This window comes from Elaeis guineensis, chromosome 3 (assembly GCF_000442705.2).
Source record: "Elaeis guineensis isolate ETL-2024a chromosome 3, EG11, whole genome shotgun sequence".
NCBI classification, from domain to species: Eukaryota; Viridiplantae; Streptophyta; class Magnoliopsida; order Arecales; family Arecaceae; genus Elaeis; species Elaeis guineensis.
The window spans coordinates 125646209-125657592 of NC_025995.2; the positions used below are offsets into that span (position 1 = coordinate 125646209).

Below are 11384 nucleotides of genomic sequence, written 5' to 3' on the forward strand. Positions count from 1 at the left end.
CTCGAAGCAAGCGGAGGGAGGCGAGAGGAGAGCGGAATCATTTTTGAGGGAACTTCTAGCTTCTACGGCGATTCCACCGCCAGAAAGGCATGCGGCGGGAAAAAGAAATAAACCACCACCTCCTCCTCTTCTAAATAGATAGGCCCATCGCTCGCCTCTTCTCTCTCCTTCTCTCTCGTTAGAAACCAAGTACCGGTGGGGAACGGAGCGGAGCTTCTTGAACAAGAGTCGCCGCTGCAGACGGATCGGGAACCGGCAGAGGTGAGTTCTCCTTCTAAGATCTCGTAGAGAAATCGGGAATCCGTTCTTTTCTGGCGTGCGTTTAATTCTTTTCTTGTTTCAGAGATCAAGAAATCGATTTATTTATTTTCTTTGTCCCCTGACATCGACCTATCTGCCTCTGAGATTTCTTTCTTGCTGTTTGGGTACGGATTGACCTAGTTTTAAATTTAATTCAGGGTTCTTTCTTGTTTCTTTAGACTCCCTCGTTCTTTTACTTGCTTTCTTTTCCTTTTTTTTTTTTTTTTTGCTATTTATAGGAAATTATTTATTTATTTATTTATTTTGGTACACAGGTCTTGTTTCTTTTGGATTTAGTGGTTCTTGATGTCAACTTATTCCAGGAAAACGATATATTGTTATGTTTCGACGAATGCCATTAGCTTTTCTGCATTCCAGCGAAGTCTTTAGCAGTGCCCCCTAACCGATCAAAGATACTTTTATCATAGAATTACTAAAACCTTCTAATGGGAAAATGACAAGTCTTTTTCCCACTGATGGCCGAACTTTTAAAAGTTTTCCCCTCTCTCTATACATGTTTTCAGTCTGTTGTATTGCTATTCGTACGCTTTTTTGTGCACATGATAATGTGCTCTACCTTCTTTAATTCTTTTGAGATTAATCATGAAAGCAGATCTGTTATTTCGTCAGATTCTTTCTTTCTTCACCCGTTTATCTTTTTCTTTGACATTAAAATTCGTTATGGTGCTATCACTTATCGTCTTTTGAAAGTTACGCTAGAAAATTCAAATCAAATGGACCGATGCGGAATGAACGGGATGGATTGCGTTCCAACGTGTACGGGCTCAGTAGTGGTCCTACCATTCAGGTGACCGTCGTTGTCTAGCCTGGACAGTCCCCCACGATTGGTGCACTTCAAGAAGCGCCCGTTTGCTGTTGGGCCTAACTTACTGGCTGAATAATCTATATATTTTGCTGGAGCGGCCCAAGGAAAAAAATAAGTATAACAAAGACAGAAAATAGGAAAATAAAGTGCAAGGCAACAGCGACTAATAGTCCCTAAGTTAGGCCGAGTTGGTTGCCATCTGATAATAGGCACCTATGCATTTGTTGCATCTGACCTACATATGGTTACCACATGAAAATAAACTTAAGAAATGATCCGGTGAAGCGATTCGGGTTAGAAACTTGGATTTATGCTAGAAGGTAGGCGTATAGCATTTATTCTCCAATAAAATCGATTTATTGGAGAAGGTACTTCATAAAATCGATTTATGCTGAGCTTGCGTTTCCTTGCAGCAAGTAGGGTAGTGGCACCGCACCTTGGACTCGGGGGAGTGAAAATCCGAACACGTACACTTCATGACAAAAGAAGCAATGGACGAACCCGGCATAAGCAGCAGGGAGAGGTACACTCGGTTCATGGAGAACTCGTGCTGCACCCACTTCTCTCTCGGGCCCAACCCCTTCATGGCCCGCTACGTCTACGCCATCCTCTTTCTCCTTGCCAGCCTCCTGGCATGGGCGATCCGAGATTACGGCCGCTCTGCCATCTCCGAGTTCCGGCGTACGAACCACGCCCAATTCGGTCCTTTTTTCTGCACTGGACGGTGTATTAGGATTTCCCAGTCACTTTTCTTGGATTTTAATCTATATGCAGGATTAAAAAGCTGCCATGGTGCTCGTTACTGCTTGGGTGCAGAAGGTGTGCTCCGCATTAGCTTTGGCTGCTTCGTATCCTTTGCGAACTTGCTAAAAGTTGTTGTCGATTTTTGAATTAGGAGTGGAACATACTGGCAATAAGCTTAAAAATCAAAAAATTGATGCCTCAGCAATGTCACTGCTCCTCTTACGCAAGAAGTGAGAGCTCTATCAAATAAAAGCAATGTAGAATTTGGAACCCCAGTGAGATTTTCCGTAGACCAGATCTCTCTTTGTGCCATGGCGGCAAAGTTCCTTCAAATTGGAGTTCCAATCCTTCCATTTTTGTCCTACATATGATGTTGAAGTCTGTAGAACATGACGTGAACATCCCCAAATCCGATGGGTGACTCTTAACTTTCAACAGTCATTCTTCTTTGTTATGTTCCTCTCGACAGCGGGCACGAAGAAGTTAGATGATCCTCGGAACTCATGGCACTCAGAGTGGTGGCCTGTCAAGATCATCATGTGGATGGGTTTCATGGCGGTGCCATTCTTTATACCTACCGCATTTATCCAGCTCTACGGTTGGTTTCAGTTGTGTGTGATGATTATTTACAGTTAAATATTTGTGATTCCATGACTTGCTTCTGCTGAGACTGAATAATTGCTGATTTTTCAGGGAAGATTGCACACCTTGGTGCTGGGTAACAAGGCCTACTTTCATTTTTATATCCTTATTAGTTCTTTCTTTCATGTTCTAGCACTAATCAGTCATCCAGGGGTAGTTCGTTAGTGCTATGGAGAAAATTATACCTCAATGACTTCCTTTCAGGGCATTTCTTCTGATTCAACTAGTCAGCGTGATCAATTTCATTACATGGTTGAACGACCATTGCCGTTCCGAGAAAAATGTAAAGAGATGGTATATCTACTTTTTATGCGCACTGACTGTTTTCAAAGAATCATGCTTCGTTTTTCTAACAGACAGGAGATCTTCTGTTCTTCCATAAAGTTGCCTCCACAAATGGTGTAATTAAATAAGTACTTTTTGATTCCACATCACAAAGCACTCTGTGATTATAGTTTTAACCAATGATCTATAAACATCAAAACATATTTGGTTTATACTGAGGTTTGATTAACTTTCAGTAAAAAGCTGCATTATTTTGTATTTTAAGCACTACTTTGAATCATGTTTGAAAGGAATAGTGTTATGTATGTATCTGTGTTATATGGCATTTCTGTCAAAGACGCTATGTTTTCAACAGCAATCCATGAGAAAGTTCTTTAATGACTTTAATGGGAGACAGGAAAAGCTGATAACAAACTGAGCGTCCTCCAGGGTGTAAAGATAATGAACAATGGAAAGCCCTCATGGAGAGAAAATTCTTATAGTAGAATAGCATAAAATGGGGCAAATCCATCTGAATATAGTGCAAATAGGATCATTGTCGTGAATGAGTATTGTATATGAAGCAGGATTATTTACAATGCATGGAAGCCTTGTATCAGTATTTCTGAACAGGATATGCTTCTCTGTAGTACTGCTAGGGGTTGTATCTTTCTGCTAATTTAACCATGAGACAGATGGATCAGACCGTGATTTGTAGTTGAAAATGCATCACCTGGAAATGTCATACCAAATTTGATTAAAACTCCAAAGGTTGATTTGTATCTTATTAATATTATCAATCATGACTTTAAAGATTTTGCTCATGCAATTTCACATGAGAATCTAATCATATCTTAATTTTGTTTATGTCATTAGTTTATTTGAATTTTTGGAATCAAATCTTTTTTATGTATATGGATTGGATTGTGGTCAAATCAGAATTTAGGTCAATAAAACAGGTCCTTATATACAACTGCTGTACATACGTATCATGTTTGTATTATCCGAATAGGAAGAAGAAAGATTTTAATTAACTCATTCAAACTTGAATCTCTCAAAATAAAACAATAGAGAATATAAAATACTTTTGAAAATGAAGTTCCAAGCCTTTTTTTTCATTGAAGATGAATAGAACCATTAAACATGTCTTCTTTTTATACTAGTGAGGTTCGTTTTTACAAAATTCTTGTCGGATTCTTCTTCTAGTTAAAAGAGGCTACAATTTTAGCAAATTTATGTGATTAGTACAAAAAATGATGAAAAGCTAAAGTTTTACCAGGAGCTAAATACTGAATTTTAAATCAAGTTTTGCTCCTATCATATCATCTACTTCCTCTTGGATTGGAAGATTTTGTATGATCATTTTTTTTTTTTGAAAATGATGAATTTTGATTTGATTGGAAATTTTGAAAGGCTTAAATAGGCTTGAAACAGGGTTGTCCAGAGTCTAATGAACCTGTCAACTGGTTGCTGCATTATACATCTGGAAAAATTATCTAATTTCAAAAAAAAGGGGTGCACTAAGTGGACACCATATACAAAAGTTATGCCCTTTGAAAATTCTGGCGCATAACTCAACATAGAGAAATTCTTTATACATCGTCTACAGTGTAGAAAATCCAACATGGAACGCATCGCCTAGTCTGATTGGACCATGTAGCCATCATTTTCCAACATGTATTTAATGTCCGTAGTTCTACTTTTTTGTTTGAAATTTTGAATGACGAAAATGTCCCTTCCCTTTCGAAAAAATTATGATACCCTATGTCGATATTATGACATCCTGTGCCGATATTATGACATTCTACGTTGAAATTATGACTTTCTGCACAGGATGTCATAAAGAGGGAAGGACATTTTTGTCATAAAAGGAAAAATTTTTCAATGACGAAAATATTCTTCCCTTTTTATGACATCCTATGAAAAAATTATGACATCCTATGCAGAAGTCAAAATTTCAACGCAGGATGTCATAATATCGACGCAGAATGTCATAATTTTTTTAGAAGGGAAGGAGCATTGTCGTCATTCAAAATTTCAAACAAAAAAGTAGAACTGCAAGCATTAAATGCGCGTTAAAAAATAGTAGCTGCGTAGCCCAATAGAGCAAGCAGTGTGCTCCACATCAAATTTTTTACACCGCAAGCGGTGTATAAAGAATTTCTCTAACTTGGCTTGGATGTGGTGAATCCTGCTCTCAAATTATATTCAGACCTACTTGAGTTAGCTGAGCTAGTCAATAATGGATTTGGTGATCCTTCTGGATCAATGTGTTGGACAACATACATAACCCAAGAATGTTGTTGACTGGGCAAAACAAAATTGATCAGGTATGAATGTTTCATCTAGATTTTTAGATTGGGCTAGCATTGCAATGTTACTATTGAATTTGTAGGAGAATAGGTTAAAAATCTTAATCCCTAAAATATTTTTTGATTACGCTTTGTGTATTCATTTAACCTACATTTTCTGCTTTAAATCTGACTGTGAAGATATACGACCTGCAGCCGCATTCAAGTGCTGATACTCTCCATTGCTGCATATGTTGCTTCCATTTTGGGGATTGTCTTGATGTATGTATGGTATACACCAAAGTCAACTTATAGGCTTAACATCCTCTTTATCACTTTGACCCTAGTGCTTCTACAATTCATGACCTTTGTCTCATTGCATTCTAAGGTAAATTAATGTTCATTCCACTGAATGCACAAGACTGCATCTATAACAGCTTCTTCCTCCCTTCCAGGACCTAAGTAATTTCATATTTGATATAGGTGAAAGAAGGATTCCTGTCACCTGGGCTGATGGGAATATATGTTGTGTTTCTTTGCTGGAGTGCAATCAGGAGGTGAATTGTATGTATAATTTGGTTTCGAATTTTTCTATTAGTATTGGTCTACAGCTACAAGGAAACTAAGTTGCACTATGTTCTGCATCCGTAGCTTCACTGGGTAATTTTTGTTACAACCATGATCTTTCCTTCCTAATGACAGTGAGCCACAGACTGAGAATTGGAACCAAAAAGCAGAAGCAAGTGCAGACTGGCTTACAATCGTGGTAATTTTTTCAGAATGTTTTACTTCATGCTAATTAGCATAGAGGACTAACAAACTGCATACTTAGAAATTCCAGAACTCATATATTCTCTTAGATATATGAAGTACTGCTGATTCTTCATGATGCAATGGATGGCCTTGTTTTCCCATGCTCTTGTCTTTAAAGAAGGTTGGCATCAAATTTGATATTATAGGTATTTTTAGAGGAAATACCAAATTAGAAAATCTCCAGAATAAGTATCATGCTAATAGATTGTAGAATATTTCCAGATTACAGCAACCTTAGCAATTTTTCAGAATATGCTGCTTCCTCCTTTGTGAATTAGAATAATTGCTTCATGCCAATAAATATAGAGGACTAAAGAACTGCATGTTTGTGAAATTCCAGAGTTCTTACCTGGTCTTCGATATGTAACATACCATGGATTGTTCACGATGCAATGGATAACCTAAGTTTTCCCTAATTCTATCTTTAAGGGAACTAGGTTGCCACGGAGTTCCATATTTGAGGTATTTCCCGAGATAATGTGGTCTCATGTGGTAGGTTCATGGGAGCAGTATGGACTAAGATCACTAGTAGCACTCTTCACCAGGTTTCCTAGTGTCATTGTATCTCCAGTCTTCTGCATGATCTATCAGTGCCATTTGGTAGTTTTATGATCAATTGAACCTCCAGGTAGAGGTTGATTCGTCTGCTCAAAGGAGCAAAACAATTTTATTCTTCATTGATAGATCAGTTTCCAGATATTAGCTTACATGTATTTTGAGTTATTGGAAATCTCAAAATACTTCATAGCAAGCATAGAAACATATTCACATCTCAAGATTATTGTAATGGGGACAAAAAAGGATTTTTTGCATGTATACCCTCCTAAACATTCAAATTTGCATGAATATCTTTTTAAAATTGATATTTGTATGTATACCCTCATAAAATACTTATTTTGCATGTATATCTTTTTTTTTCTTATTTTTTTTGCATATGTACCTACATCATTTAACACCGTTAAAAAATTAATGGTTAAAAATTTAAATGACTAAAATATCCTCATGGGTATATGTGCAAAAAGAAAATTTATAAGGGTACATATACAAATAGCAATTTCATGAGGGTATTCATGCAAATTTGAATGTTTAGAAGGATATACACGCAAAAATTCTAATTTAATTTTTATCTATTTCATCTAGATGGATTCAAGTCCTTTTACTCTATAATGTAGTAATATATTACATAATATAACAATACGATGACGATATTATGTAATATTTTACATATTATAATACTATATTATATTTTATTTTTATGTGAGATGGGGCGATTATGTCCATCTTATAACAACATGATATATCTTATACACTTCACAAAGATATTTTTGATAAAATTTTTTAAAATACAATAGAATAAGATTATAAATTCTTATTGTTATATAATGCACAAATCCTCAACTATGTCCACTTTATGCAAATGTACAAGCTATTCATTTAATATCAGGTTTAGATACTTTTTTTAGAAGCATATTATTATATATTAGAGAAAACATGGATGGTTATGATCTGTTTATTTTCTAGATAAAATAATTTTGATCTATCATTTAATGAAAAGATCATTTTATCTATGTAAATTAATAAATTAAATAAATTTATTATTATAATTGTATATGTTAATTTTTTTTATTAAAATAAGGAAAGAATTAATAAATCAAGATAGGTGTATTTATGTTAAGGATTTTTTTCGTGTATACCCTTCCAAATATTCAAATTTACGTGAATACCCTCATAAAATTGCTATTTGCATATATATCCTTATAAATTTTTCTTTTTGCACATTTATCCATAAGAATATTTTAGTCATTTTAATGTTAAACCATTAATTTTTAACGGTGTTAGATGATATGCATATATATGTAAAAAAAGATATTTTATGAGGGTATACTTGTAGATATCAATTTTGAAAAGATATTTATGCAAATTTGAATGTTTGGGAGGGTATACATGTAAAAAAATCAAAAAAAAAAAATCTTATTTGGCATTTAGAGAAAAAGAAAAAAATTCAGAAGCATACTAATGACTGGAATAAATTTAAATTAATCAAAACATGACAATGGATAGGAGAGATTTTGAAGAAAAAATACAATGATTTATAAGATATTCATAAAAAACATTATTTGTTCATATAAATTTGTATGAACTAATAGAAGTATGATTTTCTTTCTTTCATGAAGTCAGTGTTATTCAGGAAAAAATGATGAAAATTTTGATGTCCTAGTCCATCTTTTCATGCCACAAAGTTGAATGAATTGTCGAATGATCTGAGAATTTTGTTAATAGAATATCATTATTACTCTGCTCTCTTATACTTAATGAGGTTGATGTGACTGTCATCTCGCATGAATACAGTTATGAGCTTATAATGCTCATGGATACAACTATATTATCTGGTTTGTCTGATCTGAACTTTATTTATGAACAGAGCTTTGTTATTGCTGTACTTGTCATGGTCATGGCAACATTTTCAACAGGAATAGATTCCAAATGCTTTCAGGTGCACTTCACTAACGTTTCATTTTCCTTTTCATTGGCTTGCTATTTGTTCCGCTCACTATGTTTGTTTGTAAATGATTGCTCACTATTACTCAATGCAGTTCAAGAAGTCTGAAGCAGAATCAGAAGATGACATTCCATATGGGTATGGATTTTTCCACATTGTTTTTGCCATGGGGGGGATGTACTTTGCGATGTTATTCATTGGTTGGAGTGAACATAAAACCATGCAAAAGTAAGTTCTCATTCAATATACTAAAGCTCTAAGCATTCGTTGTACATTGCGGATGAATATTACACACTGATGAATATTTTCTACATGTTGGGTATTGCTGGATACCCAACCATGCTTTTATGTCTCTATGCATATTAATTCGTTTTTTATGAATTACTCTTCATAATCTTGGTAACATATGATCATAATTTTATTAAATGTGCATGTACAGTTATCTGTGTCACTTAGCTTCATGTTTGGCATTTTCAACGTACAACTAATATATACCTAAGAGTCAACTTGCTTACTCCATCTCAACACGCATCCTGAAGTTGCTTGGCATATCAGAAGATCTGATACCTCTCCAGATTATGGATGGAGCCATAATAATTATTAAAACATTTCTGCCCGTTATTTAGGTCTTTATATTCGGTTTTGTTTTCCATGTCTTCCTATCAAAGGATCATGTCCTCCATTACCTGCTTAAAGTCTTTCTCACAACATGTTTCTATGGATATCCTCTGCATTTGGTTAGACACAAAGTTAATTCCATCTCTTTACCAGGTCTGCCTCTAACATTCAGCCAACTCAAATGTATAATACTTTCTGAAAATTCAAGTTGGATATGTTTTATTTCTTGCCAGACTTCTGGTAGGAGATCAAATCTTCTCTCTTAAAGTTCTACACCTGGTTGAGGTCTCACTGCTTTCACCCTATAACATTTTAAGAATGCATAGTATTTTGGTCTTTGTCACATCTGTGCTGTCAATTTTTCTGCAAATGATACTTCAAATGAGCGAAAGGTCATGCTGGTTGTCATATCTTGAATAGAATTTACAGTTTCCAGAAAATGAAAACTGGAAAAAGAACCCACAAAATGCAGCATGCAAAACAACCAGTTGAAAATATGTCGGGAGAACACAAACCTTGTTCATGCATATTTCATTCTCAATAAGCATTTTTCATAAAAAGATTCTTAAGTAAAAAATATTGGAAATAGCAATTAAAAACTGCTACATGTTTATATTTTGGTATAGGTTTATATTTAAATATGTGTATGCATCTTAACTATATATGGAATCTTTTCTCCTTTTAATTTTACAGATGGACAATAGATGTTGGATGGGCCAGTACTTGGGTCAGAATTGTGAATGAGTGGCTAGCAACACTAGTTTACGGTAAGTGCTAGATCACCACGTAAATTAAACAATCTCCTAATGGTAACCATAGCATTGGTGTTTCCTATTTGCTGCTTATCTTCCATGCCACTAACTATTAATTTATCCCTTGAGATATCATGCTAAGGTTCTGTTTACCATATATTTGGTTGCTAGGATCAATGGAGAAAGAAAAGGAAAAATAGGTATTTTTCATGGAAAATAAAATGTTTGCCAAAACATTAGTTTTAATATTTTTAAGTTTGCTAATTTTCCAACGAAACAAGCAAAAAATTGTTATTCTAAGAAAAATAAGATCTCAAATAACTTTTCCTTGCAAGGAAACACACGCTTTCATGGCTGAGTTTAAGGGGAAAAATAACTTGTTTTTCACTTTTTGGGATTCGGAAATATTTTTTAGGAAAAGAAAAATAAGGAGGAAATAAAACAGCAGCATTTTCTCCACATTTAAATGCTCTCTCCATTTAGATAGTAATTTTGTAACAATGAGTTTTTCGGTGAATCAACGTAGACTCTGCTTGCTGGTGGTTGATGACTCCATTGTGATATTAAGCGTATCTCTGCTCAACAAGTCAGTATGCTATTGGCTCTTCAAATAAAAGTGATTAACAGCCAAGCATAGCTTGGATTTTGTTAGGTTCCACTGCGGTCTGTACAGTGGAAATTTAGTTTGCTCTCCGAACTTCTCAGCCATACATGGTGGATCGATTTGGAAGTACCGTCAGCAAAGCAACAAAGTCACAATCTCAAACTAAGTTTCCTTCTGCAGCGGACCTAAATTACATTCCGAGAACTATAGTGCTATTTTATTGATTCCTCCGAAAGTTAGAAGCCAGGAATGAGATTCGATTTCTCCATAACAAGCTTTAATTTACGCTTGCTCTCCCCTACTAACTTTTAGGGAAACATTCCATATATGTCATATGTTCATTTATTTTTGCCCTGGTTTATATATATTAAAAAAATTGTCTCAGACGCGGCCATCTAATCAACCTTGAGCGAGTACCTTTTTCAGTGTTTGGGCTGATGAATGTATAAATATCTCCCATGCGAGCAGCACAACGGCACCGCTGATGCATGATGGCCCCCCCATCTATATGACCTATTTAATGGTGTTTGCAGTGTGGATGCTGGCCGCTCCCCTGGTTTGGAAGAGCAGAAGGCAGGTAGAATCGACATGATTGTGAAGAAAACATTCCAGATTCCTCGATTTCTGTGTCCCCATGCATCCTTTTTGCAGAAAATACCCATTCATCATGCTGCACTCTCGTAATCTAACAGCTTCAGTTCTGGCTGATGACACAAATCAGTCACTGGGAATTTCTAGATATTTTGTCACTGCAGGGTTCTGAAGAAGAGCATCTTGATCAAGTAAAACTTCACAAATTGCTAATATTTGATAGATCCTACTAGATTCATACGGGAAACACGATTGTAAATACATAATATAAGATCATGATTCTTCAGAAAACAATTGTGAAATTCCATACATCAGCAAGCGGCACACTCTGGATCATGATCCTGGAGTTTAATGCAAATGCAAAATATGAAATACTCAATAAACATCATCACGTGCAGCACTGGGTAATCAAGATAAAGCAGTGCCCCGGAAATGTTCA

The 11384-nt window shown here is 35.3% G+C and overlaps 1 protein-coding gene across 8 annotated transcripts; it reads left to right on the plus strand.

Annotated features, from left to right (window-relative positions):
• Window positions 1-11256, plus strand: LOC105040280 (uncharacterized). 8 transcript variants are annotated; one of them, XM_010916739.3, is made up of 13 exons: window positions 3-261; window positions 1540-1807; window positions 1901-1974; window positions 2309-2468; window positions 2564-2588; window positions 2717-2806; window positions 5284-5455; window positions 5551-5624; window positions 5770-5833; window positions 8303-8374; window positions 8475-8608; window positions 9692-9765; window positions 10888-11256. In XM_010916739.3, exons 2-13 carry the CDS (start codon window positions 1603-1605, stop codon window positions 10944-10946), a joined length of 1203 nt encoding a protein of 400 aa, XP_010915041.1. In that variant the 5' UTR covers window positions 3-261; window positions 1540-1602; the 3' UTR covers window positions 10947-11256. The 8 variants fall into 8 exon arrangements, with proteins under 8 accessions (XP_073110988.1, XP_073110990.1, XP_073110991.1 ...); XM_073254887.1 differs by having other exon boundaries at window positions 1-261; window positions 1540-1974; window positions 2309-2478; window positions 5269-5349; XM_073254889.1 differs by having other exon boundaries at window positions 1-261; window positions 1540-1974; window positions 2309-2478; window positions 5284-5349.
• Window positions 11257-11384: the final 128 nt, after the last annotated feature.

Coding starts and splice junctions, on each gene's coding strand:
- LOC105040280 (XM_073254885.1), top strand. CDS start 1,603: ATGACAAAAGAAGCAATGGACGAACCCGGCATAAGCAGCAGGGAGAGG. Junction 2,807..5,283: donor GAGAAAAATGTAAAGAGATG/GTATATCTACTT, acceptor TACGACCTGCAG/CCGCATTCAAGTGCTGATAC. Junction 5,625..5,769: donor TGCTGGAGTGCAATCAGGAG/GTGAATTGTATG, acceptor TCCTAATGACAG/TGAGCCACAGACTGAGAATT.